General features: G+C 42.1%; 1 protein-coding gene across 2 annotated transcripts; it reads right to left on the bottom strand.

Annotated features, from left to right (window-relative positions):
• Positions 1-1,730: 1,730 nt before the first annotated feature.
• Pgi (glucose-6-phosphate isomerase) lies at positions 1,731-19,775 on the bottom strand. Of its 2 annotated transcripts, none has more exons than XM_089579479.1 (15): positions 19,512-19,775; positions 18,614-18,845; positions 16,304-16,438; positions 15,947-16,090; positions 15,785-15,856; positions 15,593-15,691; positions 15,452-15,512; positions 10,640-10,719; positions 10,005-10,088; positions 8,680-8,842; positions 7,183-7,259; positions 6,958-7,086; positions 2,744-2,819; positions 2,605-2,671; positions 1,731-2,504 (listed from the first exon to the last, which is right to left on the bottom strand). In XM_089579479.1, exons 1-15 carry the CDS (start codon positions 19,649-19,651, stop codon positions 2,384-2,386), a joined length of 1,680 nt encoding a protein of 559 aa, XP_089435605.1. In that variant the 5' UTR covers positions 19,652-19,775; the 3' UTR covers positions 1,731-2,383. The 2 variants fall into 2 exon arrangements, with proteins under 2 accessions (XP_089435605.1, XP_089435606.1); XM_089579480.1 differs by lacking the exon at positions 19,512-19,775 and adding an exon at positions 18,981-19,274.
• Positions 19,776-22,837: the final 3,062 nt, after the last annotated feature.

Raw genomic sequence — 22,837 nt, forward strand, 5'->3', positions numbered from 1 at the left:
GGGACCAGAAGCAGGACAGAAACTGCACATTCACCTAAACTGCTTATCACCACCTCCTCCAGCTAACACTGGAAGCTAGGCTCTGCGTCCACAGTTGGTGCCCACAGTGACACGCACTAACTATCTGTAGGCCTTTTCACAACCATTCAAGAAGACTTTTTCTGGGCTGCGCGGAGAACGTGGGGGAGCTTAATCCTGAACTCTCCTGTACTACGAGCATAGCGCAGTGCCAATATGGTGGTGCCCCTCCACCTCTTTTTGAAAAGGTCTGTACGATTTATATTTGGGAAAAATTTGTGCCCCCAGCTTGCTTGTTGCAGAAATCCAGAGCAGTGTTTGTGCTACACCTGTTCCACATGGTCTTCAAAACTACGTTTTAAGCTTGAAGGGACATGACAATATTGTACATCTGTTTAGTAGCGATGTGAGTTTAGTCTTTAACCAACTTTCACAGTGTATGTACATTTAAACATTATCTTAAAGTAATGATTAAAACGAAACTGCGCAGAGGACAGAACACAGAAGAGAAGTATACAGGATGAGCGTAGAACACTTGATTTATTGGAGCGGCGCCTCATTCCTTCAACAGCAAAATGCATACGCAACAAACACTCAAGCACTACACCCAATGAAGTCATGTTTTCAAGCCAAGAAAGTGAAGCTCTTTATGGTTTAAGGGGGTTTTGTGTCCCAAAGCGACTCGGGGTATGAGGGACGCCGTAGTAAAGGGCTCCAGAAATTCTGATCACCTGGGGTTCTTAACACGCATTGACATTGCACGGTACATGGCCCTCTAGAATTTTGCCTCCATCGAAATTCGACTGCCGCGGCTGGGATCGAACCCACGTCTTTAGGGTTAGCAGCAGAGCGCCATAACCACTGAGCCACCGTGGCGGCTTGAAGCTCTTTCTTGTACAGGTGTATCAATGCCTCACTAACGCACTTTTCAGGCCCATAACTTACGATGTGTAAGGCTTCAATGATTTTGCGTGCCTTTTTGTCCCTTGCGCTGCCTATAATCTTTGCATGCTTGAAAAGTGGCATACATTTTTCTTTTTTTTTTCTTTTCACACGACTGGCAATGTATAGGCAAGTGCTGCCCACAATGCGAACTCAGAGTTGCTGTGCTCTAGAAAACATTTAATGCAGCGTCTTGCCTGGCCTACATACATGGAACCGCAGCCGAATGGTATGTCAAACAAGTTCTGTTCTGCAGGGCACATACTTGGTTCTGTGTTTGACTCATCTTGCTTTCTTCAGACTACTTTTGTCTTTGTTCGCTAATAGGCAGATATAGGACAGCTTGCATGGAGCAGAAAAGATAACATTCGCATCACATTTACCTCCCACCCTATTCAGGTCATGCAAGATCTTGTGCACACACAGAAGAACTTTGAACTTTTTATAATCATGTCTTACCAACTAGCCCCTCATCGCTTAGTCCTGGATTTCATGCCTTCAAGCAAGCTGCAGTTATTACTCGACACACAGGCAACATCCTTGATGTCGTTACGGAACCTTTAAAATCAAGTTCTAGGTAATAATTATATCATAAGCAATCTCATTGGTTTGACATGGTCATGCTGGCTTAGCAAGTGGCATCTGTCAATGGTTAAGCCAGCATACTCAAGCATGTATTAATGCTAATGTGCGGTTTAGTGTTCTGTTAATCCTGCACCTGTCCCGTGCCCTAAAATTGGACAGTTCTAATACAGGAAGCAAGCACAATATGCCTGTCACAACACTTTATTTTTCTGTCACTACAGCAGAGAGTACAATCCACAAGCTAGTGATAAATTCACTGTTCACATCTGCTAACAGAAGAGAACAAATACACCAGACAAACTTGCACTGCGCTCTGCATAATTAAACTGTCCACACAAGCCATATTTTCCTACACCAGCTCTATTGAAAAAATTACGAGTATGACAAGTAAATGGTTAACAGGTTAAAGAAACAAAGGCTGAGCAATGGCTTTATTGATCTGGAACAGTACACCTAAACTCTGAAGAGTATCAGGCTGCACTTCCCAAGACATCTCAAGGCTTGATTTGCTCCACTAGTCATTTCCAAGAATAATAAACTTTCTCAATGAGACTTCACACAGCTTTCACTCATGCATTATAACAAAATGCATCTGAAGACTTTTCCTCTTTCACATTGCAGCAAGAAAGAATGCTATGGGCAGTGTGCAGACACTTATTTCCTCCATCACACTAAACAGGAAATTGTACATTTCCTCAAGCAGAACTGAAGTCCATCCATAAACCACTTTACAAAACTACACATTGCATTAGTTACTGACACAAGTTGGGTGCTGGTGAAAACAAAACAGAAAACTACTCGGTATATTCAACGTCACCGTGGCACCAGTAATAAGTTGCTAGTTGAATGACTTGATAAAGTTGATCAAGCCGTTTGTGGATGAGTCATGAGTGGATACTTGGTTCTTGCCCTTCAGCTCTGGTTGGATAGCTTTGGCCAGCTGTTTGCCCAGTTCAACACTGGAAAATAAAACAAGTATTAAACATAATACACTTCCAGTACATGGATAATGCATCACGTAAGGGAATAATGCAGCTCTCTATGCAAAACAAGACGTACCCCCACTGATCAAAGGAATTGACATCCCAAATGATGCCTTGAGTGAATATCTTGTGCTCGTACATCGCTGCAGAATGAAGTGGGTAATTAGTAGACAAAAATGATTAAAGCACAAGTTCTCATATTTTGCTGTACCTACCAACCAACATTCCTAGGCTGAATGGCGTTACCTTATCCACAAGAATTGAATTAGTTGGTCGGTTGCCTTCAAAAACCTGTGAAAGATTATGCGCAAATCAGAAAATCGCATACTGCAAACATGTCAAGCACAACAGAAATCAACAGAACATACAAGGTGTCTTGCTCCGAGCTGCCACGCAGCAAGTAAGACATTCCCAGTTTTACAAAGGTTTCAGGCGTAACACAAATATTATTGTGTAGCTTTTGCGAAGGCAACAGAAATTCAGTAATGTTCACAATTGGCAACCCCATGAAATGCCCTGTCTGAGGGAAATGCCACAGGGAGTGCACAAGACCAATTTCAACTGCGTGGGGTGCAATTGCAAGACATCAGAGATTGTAGCAGAGGAAGAAGGCGCAAACCTCACACCTCATTTCATGGCTCTGGCTTGTCTGCAAGTTTGCAAACGAAACATTGAACACCATTTTTGCTCCACTTTAAAGAAAATGCTACACAGTGCAGTTTAGCTACACAGTGCAACAATAAATTTGGAATGGTTTGAACTGTTTAATATTAATGTTTTTAAGAGTATAGCTAAGCAAGCAAAATCAGATGCACTTATCTCAACAATAAAACAGTTCCTCGCAAAAAAATGAATAACCTTTTTCATTTAAATAGAAAAACAATGAAATACACTGTGCTTCACATGGTGCGAGACATATCGCAACCCAGCCCATTATCAAGGATAAGGGAATGGGTAAATTTGGGCTTGCACTGAATTTTAATACTGCAAATTGCACACTGAGGGCTCAGAAAAAAAAAAAAAAATTAGAGGAAGCTGCTTACACAAGAAAAAAATGACATTAATTTCCTTCTTCGCAGCATATTCATGAGATGTACTACTTGAATCACTAACAATGAACCAAAATCATTGAGGCCACAAGCTATGTCTTAAAACTAAGGCTGAGAAATATACACATGACAGTTAATCTGGTCATTGTCTCTGAACAACGTTCAAGCTGGGTGCTTTTTCTTTTCTGCAGCCCCGGGTGAAAATTTTCTAATGGGAATGTGCTGCTTTGTACAAGTTTTCAGTGGGTTGAAGTGGTTCCAGTAGAGCAAAAACTGGCTTTGTGTTGGGGTCTACTGGTACCAGTTGACAGTTTACAGGTTCTGAGCTTGGATAAACTGGTTCCAGCTGATAATTTACTGCTACCCAACTTCGAACTTTCTTCTTGGTTCATAGCGTAATTATGCACTTCAACCACGAGAATTGTGAAGTTAAATCTATCAAATTGTGCTTGCCACACATTGCATAAATAGTGCCATAATTTAATCACAAAACTTTCCTTATTAACCATTCACCACTTATAAGTGAGGGACACCTTAATGGCAGGGCATATAAGCATGAAACCAAGGTACCAATTGCAAGGTGAGTGTGCATGAGTTCTATGCATTAGTTGTGTATACTGTAGTGCTCTCGTACAGTGCAGTTTGAAGTTGTGCTCTCAGAATTGGCAGATCAGGTCCAGCAAGGTGACTAACAATTTAAGAAAAGTTGCATGCATGTTGTAACTTTTTTGTGAGTGTTTAACATTTAAAAAATATTTAATGCTTATTTGTACAGTTTCAGGAAGGTTGAAAGAAAAAGATGTACAAGTATTTTGCCCGAACAAATAATGTTCTAACATTTAGGTGCTACCTGGGTAGCTGCTTTTTCCAGCAACTACTGCCACCAGTAGCAACTGGTTTCAGCAGTAACTAGATCCAGCAAGGACTTGTTTCAATAACTGCCAATAAACCAATCCTAATGCAGCCAGCAGGATCCCAACTGAAAACTTTCAGCTGGATTCCTGTTCAGGGCATACTTTGAACATCATAGTAACCAACTCACAACACTGCACACGTCAGAGCAAGGGATGAAACATGCCTGGCATCTGGCAAGTCGCATTTAGCCACGTCACAGTAAGCTGCATATGCAAGCTCACCTAGTAGCACAAATCGCTCAACTTTCATCCAGAAGGAAAAAAAAGAATATTGAAAAAGAAGGAGGTTGCACATAACACTTGAATGTAAGTTGTAATGATGGCACTAACAGAAATTACTAAGGTGGCATATGTGGTGATCTGCACACCAAGTAAAAAGTGTTGCGAAACAAAATGCAGCTTTACTTACAAAAACTGTTTTTGAAAGTAAATTGAGTGTCAGCAATGTTCCTGCAAATCCTTCACTGTGACTGTGCCATTTCTCAATGCTCTTTGTAGGTATAAAAAAAAATATTAAACAAGAGGAAAGCGCCTAACAATCGCGAGTTGAGACCAGAAGCAGACACAAGTACATCGGCTCACAAAGGCCTTCTAGGGCCTTTCAAAGGACAACAAACCGAATGCTTTGCTTACCGCATGAGTAACTTCCATTCGCCTAATTTTAATAAACACCATAAACAATTCTAATGTCTGCACCATTTATAATTCTTTCTCTTCAGCCACATTCTCTGCTCAGCGGCGACTGACTGTCAAGCTGCATGTGTGTCAACGCACAAAGAATGAGGAAGGCAGGCTGGGCAAGCTCTGCAGGCCAATACAGACACAGTACCACTGATGATTGTTCTATATGGCAAGTTCTCGCACGGCAAAAAGGAAAAAAAAATAAAAAGCACCACTGACTAAAGTTCGCATATAACATAGCTTTCCTTATTTGTTAATAAGAAACATTCAAATCACTTGAGAATATGAATGCTAGACATTCAAAAGCAGCATTGGAAAATTAGACATATTAGATTCCAATTTTAAACCAGAATATTTACATACCCCGACTAAAAAGTAATGGATCTTTACTAACCAAACCAACATTTGTTAGGCATGCAAGGTAAGGCTCTGGATTAATTTCAACCACCTGCATCAAAATACCGAGTACACAAGCACGCTTGCATTTCACTTCCAATAAACCTCCCCGGTGGGCGCTAACTCATCTAAATATTAGCCTGTCACTTGGCATGTCAAGACTCAAAATTTCTTCATGAACCTCTGGAGCTCTTGAAACCTCCGTAACTGCAGTGTGCATGCCTTAACCCATTTGCTACTGTGTCATAGGCCATTGGTCATATATGACTGACATTTCCAAGTCTGCGCTCCTGGACAAGCTGCGCCATCTAGTTTGCTTATAACACTAACTCTTTGGTTTCAGTTTTGTTTTCTCGTTTTCTAACTCAAGCTCAAAAAAGCTTTGACCTGATGTTGTCCACTGGTCGGCAATCATGGCATCTGTTTCACCGCACAACCCTCAAAGGCAAAAGGCTGCGGCGAGCGCTTTAGTCGGCTCTGATGCAGTCCTTTTCTTTTTAAAGCAGCAGCAGTGAGTTACACAACAATATGGAATGATTGGATTTCAGTTCTGATAGCGAGACTTCGTCTCAGAGGCGTGGGACATAGTGCGTCCACACAAGTGTTTCGTTCTACTGTTCACGTTGTATTTTATGTAGTGCACTTTGTTTGTAAATGAAGAGTAGTTTTATTGGTGCTTTAGGGTCTTCGCAACACACTGCCAAGATATTTTACCAAATGCGCCAGCAGATTTTCGATTACGATGTCAAGGAAGAATACGCCCCCTTTTCACCCACAGAACCCATTAGCTACCTACTGAAAAGAAATGGAGAAAAGGAGGAACTGCAAGCTCTGCAATCAAAAAACAAGAACAGAACTCAGAACAAGTGTAATATGCAGCATATTCCAGATCTATGTCTACTTCACGTTCTTACGCGACTGCTTTCTCTATTGGCTCAGCAGTCATATTCCCTACCTTGAAAGGCCACGGAAAGTGTGTTGTATTATATACAAAGCTGAAAATGACAAGAATGGTAGCTAAGAACATGTGCAATGTTTTGTATATTTCAATTTTTTGTAATCAACTTCTCGCTCAGTGCAGTGGCTTATTTTTGTATTGCTTGCGTTATCAGAATATTTAACCAATAATTTTTCTATACGTTTTGCACACACAACTCTGGCATTTTTTCAGTTTAGAAGTATAACCTATAAGCTACAGTCTGATGCATTACAATGCACAGTGCATTTTTCACTTCTTGAAGAAAGAATGCTTAATTTAGAACACTCAAAATTTGTTTTTTCGTGGTAGCAAAAGAGTTAGCTTCTGTGTAAAGGCTTAACTACACTGGGAAGCAACCCTTAGAAACAATTCCTCAAGCAAATAACAGTACAAAAGCACACGAAAAGGACCTTGTGTGGAAGAATCTTCTCCAGCATATCTTGGCTCATCCCAGCCTTCTCCAGTTCAGCTCTCGCTTCTTCTTTTGTTTTGCCTTTCATGAGAGCCTCTGGCTGAGCGAGGAAGTTAGCCAACAAAATCTGAAGAAAAATGGGCCCACAACCGTTAAAACTAAGGCACTTGCAATCGCATCAACGTACTTTCTAAAGAATGGCATGCAGAATTTAGACACCTGCCTCATGATGAATTCCATGACTGATTGGGTTATGGGTCTTGACTGGAGCAATGAAATCGCAAGGAATCAAGCGAGTCCCTACAAAAAAAAAAAAAAGAGTATAAGTATCCACCCACTGCAACAAACACTATAATCTTAACCAATGTGTCAAGAAATTTGGGCATGAATTGAGAGACTACTTAACAGATTCAAAAGCGTCAAAGAATAGACAGCCAAAGCATAATTATGTCTACCCTTAGTCTTCTTTGTGCAATGGCCATTATAGGAGAAAGCATGCTGGTCCCGTTTACCGGTTCAAACCAACAGTTAAGCATCGCAACACAGCCAGAAATTTTTTTTTGAGAGGGGGGGGGGGGGGGGGGGGGGCATTTTATTCTGCTGCTTTGATTAAACAAAAAGAGCAACACAACAATTAAAATTTTAGAGGAGTTCCAACTACAAACACCTTGTGCCATGGCTACGTCCATGGTAACAGAAGTAGGCCATTGTAAGAAAATGCTGCTTTGATGAAGACTTTTAGACTATTGGCACAGCTGTTACTTAGTGGCATGCTGATTAGAACTCTAATGCTATGAAAATCACACCCTCGCTTTTAAGTTCTCCACTAAAAGCCCCATACAAAAGCACCTCATATGTCACATTTGCAAATTCTAAACAAGAAATACAGTATTAATGACCTTTTAAGCAGCCCCTCTGTGATGCCAATACAACTTTTTGCTTTAAACACAGCAACTGCTGCTCATGCCAATGCCACAATCTGCCTCATGGCACACAGTATCAGTGAATTTTTCATGATATCCCCAGTGCACAATACAGGCAGGCATGCTTAGCATCCACTCATATTCCACTGATGTGTTGCAATGCAATGCAAACCACTCCTGTTACACCACATGAATGCAGACATGGATGGGCGACTGGTTTTGAGAGATTCAGGAGTCTTCACAAAATGTGTCCCGAAGAGCTCAACCCAGAACTTGCATGTAGGTACGGCAGTGCACGACGACTCCCTTTTAGCAAACAGCACCTAAAGCCATGCACGCACCCGAAGAGTCAAGCATTTCTCTGATCTCGTCAGCACTATCTAGTGAATATTTAAAAGTGACAAAAGCCCTGTCATCTGTTTGCTTCATGTAAATTGTCTCAGTTAATGCAGATTCGAAAAGAGTTCAGCCCACAAAAGGACAAGAATGTGACCTTCACCAAAAGGTACCTAAAAGATGTGAAGTAACAACACTCCTATTTTGTATTCTTGGCACTGCTGCTACGTTTGTATGGCTGCTACTTCTTTACACACGAAGCACACATATCTCTGATTGCACCAATACGGGTAAATTGACACGGTTAAATGATGAAAGCCTTTCACTCGGAGCCGTCCAGTTATAGTTGCAGTTCATTGGTGCTAATCATGTAATCAGTGCCCATGAGTCTTTACTCCAAAACATGATACGAGAAATATCTTTTGGGCTGCATCTTTTTTTTTTAAGAGACATTTACATACCTTGATGTATGAGCTGGTAAAAAGCATGCTGCCCATTGGTGCCAGGCTCACCCCACACAATGGGGCCAGTTGTGTATGCTACTCTTTTTCCACTTCTAGTGATGTACTTGCCATTAGACTCCATGTCGCCCTGCTGAAAGTAGGCTGCAAACCTGTGCAAATACTGACAAGAACAAGATGGCCAAAATTAACAGCTGGCATAACAGTTTCTTTCATAAATCCATAGTTAGCAAGAATATCTAGACATTCAGGCAACCGATCAAAAAAAGGGCAAAGTAGTTGCATTTGGTGCGTGCATCTGGAGCAGGACAGTTCACCTACCTTCGAACTGTTCTCAAGCTTAGCTTGTGAAGCATTCCACACAAAAATATTTTTCTTGGTTTCCTATATAACAATGGAATTTTTCAAGCTGAAGGTAGGTCTAATTGTAAGATCGATAATTTCCATGTTACGAGTAAATGCATGGTTCACATACCTAGCAGCAGCTTAAAAGATGATATTTATTACTCCAATAGGTTTGGGGAGTCATCCAAGGAGGAGTATAACTTTCATGACAAAATTCTAAATCGCTGGGTTGAAATCATTTCAACTTCAAATATCTACTGGCCGTCCTAATTAGCTTAGTTGGTAGCAGAACTGCGCCAGTGTGATGGTGAAACCAGGTTTTAGCTTAAGATCAATTTTTTTCCACAAAGTACAAAAATCGGAGAAAGCTGTGCAGCCTTTCTACAACTGCATGATAGGGTTCAGGAGTAATATCCTAATGATAATTATCGTGTTTAAATGACAACTACCAAAATGTCATATTTAAGATTCCCAACAGTACTCTTCAGCAACCCTCTTAGCACTTCCAACAAGGTAACAACAGTCACTGGTTTTCTTTCAAGAAATCAGCCGGTAATGCAGCCATGCTCTAGTCATAGATTTGCATTTATACAATAATTTCTGTAGTTCCCTAAGGTACTCTTGAATAACTAATAGTACCAACAATCTGCTTTCGTGTGCTAAAATTTAAAATGAAGGCCATTAAAAAATCTCAACTGGCCTTAGTACGAAGTCAACTACCATTCCATCACTGTTACATGGCAATGCTGCAGCCTTTGCCTGAATTCATTTTGCTTAAAAATTTTGCTTAAATTTCAGAGTGCATTCTAGCCAGTCAAATGCACACAAATATTGTTCTCAAATGCACTGTTAACTGGCAAAAAAAAGAAAAGAAATCTAAATAATGAACAGAAAGGCAAATAGCCAGGCACACTTCCTGCAATAGTTGCTGCTAACTGAAACAAATAGCACAAAGAAATTATAATACAACGAATGAGTACCTGATCATAAGGCAGAAGGGCGTGGCTCTCTGCTCCAAAAAAGTTGTGGTACCAGACCCCAAGCACAGCAAGAATAATTGGTACCTGCAAATGGTGGCAAGCAATCTTGTGCTGTATATGAATGCTCACAATTATGCACACAGGCACAAATCCACACAATTTTAAGAGCTCTGTGCGTTACTACTCAGTGACCTCAGTAGTAGCCATCAAACACATTTAAAACTGCTGCACTGAACACAGGACAGCTTGCTGGCAAAGCTGTCTGCTGTAAGCACAACACAGTAAAGAGGAAGGTTACTTCAAGTCCCCTCACTCGGCTCTGGTCTTTTTTTTTTTTTTATGTTTGCACTCAAGTCCATGCTAAGCATTTTGTGAAAATTTTTAGTTTAAGAGAGGGTCATATAACAGACTCAGTGCAGAGATTTTCCTGTTCTTACGATTTTCTCATGAAAGGGAAGTTCCAAGAACAAAAGAATTTTCAAGCAAGAGTCTGTGGGTTTAGTTTGAAACAAAAAAAAATGACATTCTTAAATGACATTTTCATGCTTTCAGAACAGTCGCACGAAACCTAGCAATATTCACTAACTAGAAATATTCGTGCAGCATGCCAGAGACAGACCAGCTTATGTACCTACATTTGCCTCCACTGGTGCCTTCAGGAAGTGTTGGTCCATAAAGTGAGCGCCACTAAGCAGCTGCTCAAAGTTGTCCATGCCTGCAATAAGATAATAAATATCAAAACATAACATGCATGATAAGGGTGCCAGTAAAATTAAGCGTGCTTTCAAGACAGCTGTCAATGCACAAACCATAAAACCCATTAAAGATGGTTCATGAAGTTAACAATGTATGGCACTAATTATGACTATGAAAAATTTCCCTGCCGCTGCTTAAGTTTATTTGCCTCCAAGTACTTATGCAGTTCTCTGGTGAAAACCGACATGAAAGAGAGCATAGCTCATTTCTTTTACACAGCACGCTAAATCCCAAAAAGCCAGTAACTTGATGCACAAATGGTTCGACAAACTTGTTCTGCAAAATCAGCAACATCGTTACAGACTGGTAAGTCTTCTGGTGAGTTCAATTCACACTCCATCAGGCCTAGATCAAAGCACTCAGAACTTAAGATCAGAACACAACACAATGTGCAAGTTGTATACGAGTTGTTAGCAGAACACAAAGCCCTGCATTCTGCATTTGATACTTCTAGAAGTTCGATTTTTCAGTTAAATTTAAAAAAAAAAATTATGATAAATGTATGTCACATTCATTTTTTGAAGTTTGGTTTTAACTGCAAAAGGCCAGTGCCCCCACATGCATGCCACAGCTAACTGGCTATCGCGTATAAGTTGCACTCAGTCATCACCCACTTCATTGCAGTTGTTTGGAGGTTTTTCCAATGCATGTACGAATGCTGACAAAATATACAACCATGAAAGGCTAACATCAATGCAAAACCAGCTATAAGCATCACAAACCAAGTAGTGAGTGGCCCTGTTGCCAAACCCAGACTCCAACCAGAATGTGACAACCAAGTTTTGAGAACCAAACCTCACTAAGAATTCTGCCTCATGGCCCTATCACTTAACTACCTCACCGTTGCTTTTTATTTAGGCAACAGCATTTCCTCCAGCAAACACAGCTCTAACACGGCCATTTCCAATTAATCACGCACCAACTGCTGCTCAAGCTCAAAAAACAAAAAAAAAGACGACAAACTCTAAGAGACTTTCTAGTGCACAGGAATACTGCATAGAACTTTTTGCTGGACTAGTTGGTGCATTTTTTGATAAGGAAAAAAGCACCAACACAGATGAACATAAGGAAGAGACATGGCCAAGCACTTGTCCGTGTCTTTCTTTTGTTTGTGTCTGGGCTTCTTTCCGTAACAAAGAATACTGCATAAATCAGAGAAAAAAAATCCTAGCTGAAAAAGCCCAAAATTCATCACTACAAAACAATACTCACACAAAAAAATAAAATAAACATTCCAAAATAAATTGTAAAAGTCCACCGAATGTTAAAAAAAAATAAGCACTGAAAAGTCAGGCTTCTAGATATACCTAACCACAACTATAAGACCAAATTACCCAGCATAACAACCCAGGGGCCTCGTTTATTCCAATCAATTTTCTTCAAAATATTACCTTGCATGTTTACACACACAAAATAAAGTGATACAATGTAGTGTAGCTGGACCTTGTAATATTACGGGGGTTAGCTCAGCAGCAAGCTCGACAGGCTGCAGTCAGAAGGCACACCAAAACCAATTCACTCAAGCACTAGCTGCAGCGTCCTCGTAGTCGTCAATGGCACAGCAACATAACAACGTCCTCTCCGCCACGCGACTGTGCAACGTAACAATATTGGGGCCCAGTGAGAGTAAGAGCAGCGAGCATTATAGGCCAGTTAATCTACCCCTTGAAGCTGTTCTGATCAAAAGTTCCGAATGCAACACAAAAAAATTCTGAAAGTTTTAAAATCAAAGACCACTTTGAATTATCATCAAAAGCCAATAACGGAGCATCACAATTATGTTACGCCAATAGCAAGCCAGGAACTGAACCTTTGCATACAGCATTTACAACATAGCCAATCCAGGATGTCAATAGAAAATGCGGCACGATATGGTGAACAAGAAGCGCCTTCCTATCTTCTTAGCAGGTGCTCTTTACACCAACTTTGTTGCCCTTCCAAGACAACAGAGCAGAAGATAAAACGTCCATACATGTTAACTTTCTACACGTGCAACTGCTACTCTAATATTAAAAAAAAAAAAAAAACATGGACTATAAGTGCAGTTGCTACAATGGCACTAATTAGCGAAGCACTAGTTTCTCACCACACTGACCTAACTGGATAGCTTGATATAGGAGATTATTTTCCGTATCGGTCCAGTACCACAAATATGCATAGCAGGTATGCATAGAAAATAGAGTGTAAGCATAATACCACGAACTTCCAAGGAGTGTTTCATTTTCAGTTCAGCATATGAGTGCCGCATCTACAGTTGCAACGTTTTGCAGGACAAAAAATTTCAACCTTTCCTGAGCAACAAATGAATTATCAAGTATATGTAATTTTTTACACTACTGGAACAATCCTTAGATATGAAATTCCACCCTCTATGGACCAAGGCTGTGACAGTTCAAAAATACAAAAATTAGCTGCACATTATTAACTGCTATGATGTATCCACTGCTTCCATGACAATGCATACTATACAAGAGAGAAAGAGACATTCTAACTGTGACAAAGTGTTCACACAGGACATCAATTTCTATACAATAACTTTAGCCCAACACTCTAGATGGTACCATAGGCAGGTGTTTGCCGAAACACATCACTCGAGATTCAGAAACAAATATAATTCAAGACTTTGTGGACTGGCTATAACATTATGAAACAGTTTAGTCGATGCAAGAATCTTGGTGGATGAAATGCCACCCAGCAAAAGCCTTGTATAGAAACAGTACACTGGGCCAGCCAACTGTACTAGAGCCAGAGATTACTGCCAGAAATCACCGCCAGAACACTTTGCTGAGCACTCTGAGCTATAGTACAGCCTATCAGTTAGAAACATCACACACTTCCAGCCTAGAAGCAGTGCTGCCAGCTTTAGAAACCCGTCCTTCGAATGTCCCAAGGATAAATTACAAAGAAAAGCACCTATTCTGAAACCTGAAAACCGCGGAACAGTGAGCATTAATGACATAGTTTCAAAGTGTTTCATGACGTCATAGTCAAAGCTCAGTCTCCAAATATTATAAATTATAGCAGTATTAATTATATTATAAAACTATAAAATCTAGACAGCATGAAATTAGGAAACATTCAAAAACATATCACATGCAAGAACCACGAACACACAATTACATGTTTGGTTATAGCACTTGTGCATCATCCTTTCACATGTTTTGTCTCTCTTTACGCTAATTTTACTTCAACCAGGTGCAAATTAGGTGCTCAGCAAATCCCTTTGAGGCAAAAGGTGTTTAACTTCTAATTAACCAGTTTGAAAGCAATGAATGATCTAAACTAAATTACCCTTGGTAGCAGCCACATGCATAAAGCCTGCACTTTTCCTCACATTTTGACTTTTCACCCCCCCCCCCCCTCTCTCCACCCCCACTGCAGTTGTGCCCTTGGTATAAGGGCATTAGAAACAAATCTGCACAGTGAGTGAGTGCAACTATATCATATTCAAATTGTATTTTTGCAGACTCATTCTGTGGAAGGACATTCCACAGTACAGTAGAACCCCGTTATAGTAAACTCGGTTATAGTAAAAACTCGGATATAGTAAGAAGCTGCAGTCCCATTTAAGCTTCCATAAACCACAAATTTTTTTTTTTTCAATGATAGTAACAATTTTTTTCCAAGAAACGGCTATAGTAAAGAGCGTCTGGCCATGGCGATGTACTGCCCACGGAATTATGACATCGCGGCACGCGCGAAGTCTAGGATTGCGAGGCAAATAGATACAGAATGCGCTCTTTGAGGTGGCTTCACCACCACGCTGATAGCCGCTAGGAGAAGCCAACTTTTGGAAGACATTGAGGCCGTGAGGGAAAGCGCGCGCCGCGCACAGAAAAGTAAAGCCGGATATGAACGTAGAAAGAAGTCGGCGTGGGTCGCTGAGAAAGAAAAGCCAGTAAAAGTGCAATGAGGAGTAGAAACGGGAGGTAAAGGGCGAGCGTTCGCAGCACGGCAGCGCGAAGCGTGGAGAAGCAGCGGCAAAAAACGGCGGCGCGGCGAAACTGCGTAGGCGGTTTTGTGTCGTGCGCGTTTCTTAACTACTGCCTCTCAAATGACGCTGAAGCTACAGAAGACGACGCCATGATCATGGAAAGCTTTGGTTTCAGATGGAATCAAACTCGCTTTATTTTTGCAGCCACGTTGCATTCGTGTAAATGTGGTACTTCCACAAGACGTAAACAATGTAGAAAACGTGATAACATGTGATAACTGATAATAATTATCACATAAAGGGACGATATGAGTAGGACGTGCGGTATTTCTGAGTCTGTTTTATAGACGCTTCGTGATCAGTAAGCAGCCAGAGCATAGTCAGAGTTTTAACATCACCAACAAGTGATATAGAAAATACCCTGATATAGTAAAGATTTTTACTGGTCCGAGCTACTTTACTATAGAGAGGTTTAAGTATAATTTCAAATTTCAATGCAGCTAGTTCAGTATGCCACATCTTTAAGTACAGTTACATTACTGTCTATCAGAATAATATCTTTTGTAGGCATATGTATTCAGTTGACCCAAGCATGCTTGGAAAAGGTTCAAGTGTTCTGCAAGAAATAAACTAAGCTAACAACAACCACCGGATGTACTGTTACACAAATAAGGGTACTTTTTTTTATGCTTTTTGCTAGACCGGATGAATCACTTCAAAAAGCTAACCACATTTTTTGACAGCTACATATTCTTACCAATAAAAAGAGCAACAGAGAGTCCAATAGCTGACCAAAGTGAGTACCGGCCACCAACCCACTGAAATAGAGAGAAGATCTGTAGCATTTATACATGGAAAAAAAAAAAAAAAAGATTACACAACATAAGCTAGCACTTACATCCCAGAACTCAAACATGTTTTTCTCATCGATTCCAAACTCCTTGACTTTTGGACCATTTGTTGAAAGAGCCACAAAGTGTTTAGCCACATCAGCTGGCTGGAATGACAGTACATGTTAAAAACAACCCACCATGCAAAGCAGCATACTATGGAACATCCAAACACAACTATAGATGCTACAATTCCTTACATTTTTTGTATGATTCATCAGCCACTCCTTTGCTGACTGAGCATTGGTAATAGTCTCTTGAGTGGTGAACGTCTACGGAGTGAAAAAAAAAACAACAACAACATGCAATTGCATTCTTACTGTTGTTGCCCCAATCAAGAATGAAAGCTTTGCGGAACTTGCCTTTGATGCAATGATAAACAAAGTGGTCTCTGCACTCAGCTTCTTCAGGGTCTTTGCAAGATGGGTACCATCAATGTTGGAGACAAAGTGCACATTTGGACCACACTGGTATGGCTGGAGTGCCTCGGTGATCATGAGTGGGCCCTGTAGCATTGTCCAGTAAGTTAATATAAGGCAAAATGAGTCCCCTTCAATGGCACACGGCCAACAATAATGCAAGCAGCAACCCACAGAATAAAGCACTACTGCAAGTTTGATACAAACATACATTAAATTCAGCCAAACAACAAGAAAGGGACACCAGCCTAGCTGCACACAGTGTGATGTGTCACCTACTGAACTATACCAAACACTCACAAGATCAGAGCCTCCAATTCCGATATTAACAACGTCAGTGATGGATTTCCCAGAATAGCCCTTCCATTGACCCTTGCGGACAGAGTCGGAGAATTCTCGCATGTGCTTCAGCACAGCATTGACACCGGGCATTACCTGCACAAAAATGTTCCACGTGCACATAAGGCATGAAGGCATCGATAACAAAAAATATACTTATCACTTCACAGAACTAAACAAAATATGATGCAGCAGTAGAAAATTATCAAGACCGCATCATACAAATCACTGTTGTTGGTCACCTAAATATCAGGCAAAAGACATCCTGATATTGTTCTACAAAACTAATAGCAGCATCTGAAGGATTGTCAAGCAAATTCACCATATTAAAAAAGCATAAAAAATCATCTGACACATCAACCAAATTTAATACACTGGTCATAAATATGCAGTGAATTCTTTTAGAGAAAAATAGTAACAAATGGAATCGATTTTCAGTAATCGAGAAGAATGAGCATTGGCCAGGCATGGGAAGGCAATGAGAGCAAACTTAACACTGCACTGGTTGTGCATTATACTACCACCAGCAATATAAAATTAATTATTTTTAAAAATACAATATTGGTAAATACTTCCAATACATGCACTATGGCTTGGTTTTATGAGATTTAACGTCTCAAAGCAACTCAGGCCTCCATAGTGGAGGGCTCCAGATAATTTCGACCACCTGGAGTTCCTCACAGAGCACTGACATCGCACGGTACACGGGCCGCTAGCTTTTCGCCTCCATCGAAATGTGACCGCTGCAGCCGGGATCGAACCCGCGTCTTTCGAGCCAGCAGCCAAGTAGTCAAGCACCATAACCACTAAGCCATTGCAGTGGCTTAATACACATACTGTAAGTCAGCAACTGCACTTCTGTTACTAGTGGTTTATTTTATGACAGGAATTATTCTACAACCTGACTCAAGACCAATTACAAAGCACTATAACAGACGCTTCTAAAAACTTCATCTTAGTTTTTTACTACGCATACATTTTTAACCCACAGACATATACAGTCAATTTTCAATTTCACTTATATTGATGACAAACAAAAAAAAAATGATAGGTTGGGTGCACTAGAAGTATGGAATTGCCTTTTTTGGCAAGTTCCTTCAGCTCTTGCATAACACTGATCACTAGGAGTTTTCTAATTCAGCTGGCTTCTCTGCAATGCACTTTGCCCAAATAATGGTGGAAGCAGCAGTTTTCTAAGCAGAAAATGGAAGTGCAGTTCATGCATTTTTAGACACGAGATATGTCAACATGGTTTATTACTTGGTGACCATGCCCATGTCAGAAAAACGCACAAACTGAGCTTATAGAAATTTCCAGTAAGGGCTAACTGGGTGTTGCCATATTGCTGGCTGGACTGCTATGTACACATGGTGCTAGTGTGATGGAAGTGGCAGCAGAACCAGTTTGCAACAGTCCAAGGAGGAGCTGTTTTGACATCTCCCTTGCGGATGGAGAAGTCTATATTTCCAGCTTGTAAAACTGCCCGTTCTGCCATTAGTTTAGCAAAGTGCATTAAGGAGAAGCCAACTTGAGAATTACGAAACTCCTATTCTCCCTTCAAAGTTTCACTCATGAGTGGAACAAAAGCTTTGGCTGTGGCCAAGAACAAACAAGAAAAAAAAAATAACTACAGACTGAGTAGCTGTACTAATAAAGGAAGACCTCGCAAGATTTAACAGCAACAACTTGGAACAACTCGCACATATAACTCTCATATGTCTGCCCAGTGGAAACAAGATGTAAGACCATTACGAGCATAGGGACACATCACCACTGGATGACTGCACCTGCTCTTAGTCCTTTGCCTTGTTTGCGCTGGTTTCTGTGGTTTCAGCCATGTAAAAAGAGGCCCAGCAGACTACTTTAACCACATCAATGACACATCCAAATATTTTCACCAGCAAGGTACAGCCAGGAACAATAGCTCACATTGACTACTTAACTGAAACCTATCCAAGTCACTACTTGGGCACATGAGGCTTAAAAGTGGTTTAAGCATGCGTAAGCACACACATAAAATATGGCCTAACATGCAATTTCAAAGACATTAACAAGCGCAATAGTGAGGACTAAATGCAATGGTTTCGGCAGCATGTAAGCAACTGAAACAAATGTACCAAGTCTTTTCTTGAAAACTCAAAGTCCAACCGTGGCTTTAACTATATTGATTGAAAAAAAAAAAAAAAATTCTGCACTATAACTTCACCTTGACTACTTTTCTGAAACACACAGTCAAAGCTGCAGTATGAGCAATGCACAACCACTACTTACATCCTTTCCATCGACAAGGATGGGAGTGTTGCTGCGGTTGCGCAATGCAACGTGAAGTACTGCCCTCCCTTCAGTGAAGTTGATCTTTTCCCCTCGAAACATTGCATCACGGGCCTGTGTGACCTTACGGGACTTGACGAGGTCAAACAGTTTTGCCAAGACTTCTTCATTGATGAGGTTTTTGGAGTAGTCAAACAAAAGTACTCCAGAGTCAGGGGTATCTAGTTTAATGCTGGAAAAAGCGAAAATATCGGGAAATTCAAATCTGACAGCACTCTCGAACACTCAAGGTGGAACATGAAAAAGCCCCATAGTTACAGGAAAACGAAATAATGCACGCCTGAGGTGTTGAAGTGCTCTCATTTACCTGCTACAGCGAAGAACTAATAAAGCCGCCTCTTTACTATAGGCTAACAGAAGGAAGCCTTAATATGGTGGAAGAAGCACGAGAAAAATGAACGCTGCTTTAGTTTAACAACCATTTTGTTCCGAAAGGCATATGCGCCGCTCTCAAGGCGAATCTACCGGCAGCAGTAAACCAAGAAAATTGCTCTCATTTGAATGTGCCTGAGCTGCGACAGCCGAGGGAAAGAGTGCACACGAACGAACAACGGGAAAAAGAGCAAAGAGAAAGAGAGAAGGTGATCCGCGCGATACAAGGCCGAAAGAAAAGCGGCGGTTTCGGTCGAGTTCCTGTTTCCTCGCGTCAAGGAAGTAGCATAAACCAGTCAAACACACGGGAAACCCCAAGGTCAGACAAGGACAAGATGAATGCGTCCAAAGCAGAGCCAGCCGGAGTTACATCAGGGATTTCTAAAGAACGCATGAGGAAATGAAAGTCTTAAATGTGGAGTCGACATTAACCACTGCAACTCAAAAAAGCAAAAACACGTCTAACCTGCATTTCTTGAACCGCTCCGGGTCCTTCTTAAATAGTTCTGGCATATTGAGCTTCTTTCCATTGCTGTTGTAATATTCTTGCAGCTTCTTGAACGCAGGATCTTCAACGAGAAAGTGGTCTTGAACGAATGTGGCCATGACTAGTAGTTCCCAGCAAAGAGAAAGGCCTTCGGACGAAAACGCCGTCTTCTGTATGCTGCTCAGCCCCAACGCCCGGCGCCTCCCAAGCAAGCCAACCAGCCAGCCAAGCCAACCAGCTGTCAAACAAGCGAAAACGAGAGCGCGGGAGTTTTTGGGCGCAAGGGGCGAGGGAGAAAGCGCTAACTCCGCCCACAACGGCTACAGTTGCGCCGTCTTTGGAGGGAGATTCAAACGTGTATTTTAGACGAGAACACGAATTAACACTGCGGCCAACGAGCCAACTACGACCACATCCTATGGGATTGCAAAATATAACCACCCCCGGGTGACCTAGTTATCGGCCCTTCTCTCGAGCGGTGGGAGGCCGTGTTGGCTAGCTCTGACCCCAGAACCGAAGTTCCGCCCGTATTCTCGACCACGAGATCGCGTTAGCGATCTCTTAGCACTAAGCTCTTTCCGACGAATAAAATGTTTTACAATAAAATCGAATTGAGTGAAAAATTAGCGGTCTAATCCGTGCTACGCCTAGATTGCCCCACTGCAGGAATGCATGCGTTCTGTTCGATGTTTTGACGTCATGCATACACAGGGAACAACACAAGGGAGGTTGTCACTAAAGGCGTTATGTGTCTCAGTTGCTTCGTTACGTCAGTTGTAAGCGCCCAGCGATGACGTAGCATGTACGACATGTCTACTTAGAATCATCGCCTGTTATCGCCGCCTCGGCGCATGCATTTTTTTTTTAAATTTCACTATAAAGTCACGCGTTCCAGGTGCGGTACTAGGATGCTAGCGCTGGCCAGGGACGGCGACAGGATGCAGTGGGGTGGCGGGGAGAAGAGAGAGAGAGAAAGAGAGCTCGTGTGTGTGTGTGTGTGTGTGTGTGTGCGTGCGTGCGCGCGCGCGCGCGCGTGTGTGTGTGTGTGTGTGTGTGTGTGTGTGTGTGTGTGTGTGTGTGTGTGTGTGTGTGTGTGTGTGTGTGTGTGTGTGTGTGTGTGTGTGTGTGTGTGTGTGTGTGTTCCTCTCCTCTGGGTTCCAGCGCACTGCGGAAAACACGGGTGGGCTGACCACGAGCAACATGAGCTCTCTCGTCAACCGAGCAGTTCATCTTCGCTTGTTCTTGGTCAAAACTGCTCGGGACTGGAACAGTCTGCCAATCGACTCTGTGCGCCACTCCAGTCCATCTCAGTTCAAAGCTGCCATCGAATAATTCTTCAAATGATCAATCAGCCCGTCACTCGAGAATCATAGGCCGACACATTCACGCATGAGTGCACTCATATCGCCTCACTCACACTCGTGCATGTGAGTGGATGTGAGTGGTTGTGGGTGAGTGCGAGTGAGCGGATGTGCATGTAGGCGGTCATGAGTGTGAGTGTGAGTGAGTGGATGTGAGCGTTAGTGGATATGAGTGTGAGTGCTCATGAGTGTGAGTGGACGTAAGTGGAGATGAGAGCGAGTGAGTGGATGTGAGTGTGAGTACAAAGGGGACACAAGTTATGAGTGGATGTGAGTCGACGTGAGTGGAAATGAATGGGTGTGAGTGGTTGTGAGTGGATGTGAATGGACGTGAGTGCAGAGTGGAAGTGAGTGGCGGGTGGATGCGACAGCGAAGTTTGTCGTGTGTGTTTCTCGACGACGGTATCCGCATAGCTATTTTCATGTTGTTTACAGCTGAGGGAAGAAAATCTTCACTGCCGAGGGCACTCGAGGCAACGCAAGCCATCATGCCGGTGTCTTTGGACAGCCGAAGAGGAGGACTCCGCTGCTGCAGGAGCGCAATCTTTCGTAGCTGTTCGCCTTAGTCGTTCACCGTTGGCATAAGCGCAGGCCCTTCGCGGGTGTAACGTGCCACCACGAGTTGGGTCAGATTCTTTGATCGAATTTCTAATTGCCACTGCTAGAAAGCCTCGTAATTGTCACGCCTTCTACACGGCTCGAGCTCATATACGCAAAGTTCCAATGCTTGCTTCTGAAGTGACGACTGTCTGCTTCTCGTCAATAACTAGCGTGAGGTGGGATATCGAGTACTGCAGCGGACGCTTACGTTTATTCTGTGCCCAGGTGTAGCTCTGCTCTGGCCTTAATCTTTTTATTGGGCCGGACTTATTTGAAGAACCTGACCTACTTGGCCCGGCTCCTGAACTGCACAAGCTTGGCTCTAGCAGGGAACAAGGCGAAAAAAAAAATGAAAACGAGTTTTGAGGTGAGGGGAATGGCGCAGTAACTGTCTCACATATCTCATTGGACCCGAACCGCGCCATTAGGAAGGGCGGAAGGTGGGAGTGAAAGAAGAGAGAGAGAGAGAGAAAGGGGTGCCGTAGTGGAGGGCTGGGAATAATTTCATCGCTTTGCGTCTCGCCGCCGCGAGCAGCAAGCGCGCTTTTCGGTAACGCTAGAGGTTCTTGATTCTACCAGAAACCCTGCATCGCTAATCAAGTATGTGATTTTTATTTTTTGTATGTATAGCATAAGACATGGTGATGCCTTGAAGCCAAGGAGATAGCCGAAGTAATAGTGTTTAATGATTAAATCTGCTCCAGAAATTGTTTCATGCCGATAGTGATGTAACGTTGCGGCGATTTCCGGCAATGGATTTGAGGTGGAAGCGAAATTTGCCGCACCCTTTTTGATTGTTTGGACGTACAGTTCGAACCTAATTCTCATATACTCGGGAAAAGGATATAAAATATGTCTCTTGAGTATTGTGAGTCACCTTTTTGCTCGAGAGAAACAGTACAAAAGAAAAGCTGTACAAGCTAATGAAAGCTAAGAAGAATCAAGTTGAGGGCGACAGTTTTCGTTTCGCTTTAGTATCGTGCCAACTGCCAATAATACCGAGATGGCAGCGAATAAAAAACCGCCCGACGGACGGCCAAAAATGTGACGAGAAGAGAACAGGAGACTTAGGACAGCGGGCGGGTAGGGGGGCAAGGAGCTTTTCATAAATAGGTTGAAGGGTGCCAGCATGTTGGACACTGAGCTGCGCTCGTAGTACAGGAAAGAGTTCAGGATTAAGGTCTCCCACCAGTGCCGTACCCAGAAATATTTTTCGGGGGGGGGGGTTGTACGCAACCGGTAAAAAAATAGAAAGAAGGAGAGCGTGTGCCCAAACAATGTCTCACGCATTTTTCGTTTTTTCTTTAATAAAGCCGAAGGGTTAATTTTTTCGTTCGCTGTAAT

This window comes from Amblyomma mixtum, chromosome 3 (genome assembly GCF_055824585.1).
Source record: "Amblyomma mixtum isolate Tamu chromosome 3, ASM5582458v1, whole genome shotgun sequence".
In the NCBI taxonomy this organism is placed as follows: Eukaryota; Metazoa; Arthropoda; class Arachnida; order Ixodida; family Ixodidae; genus Amblyomma; species Amblyomma mixtum.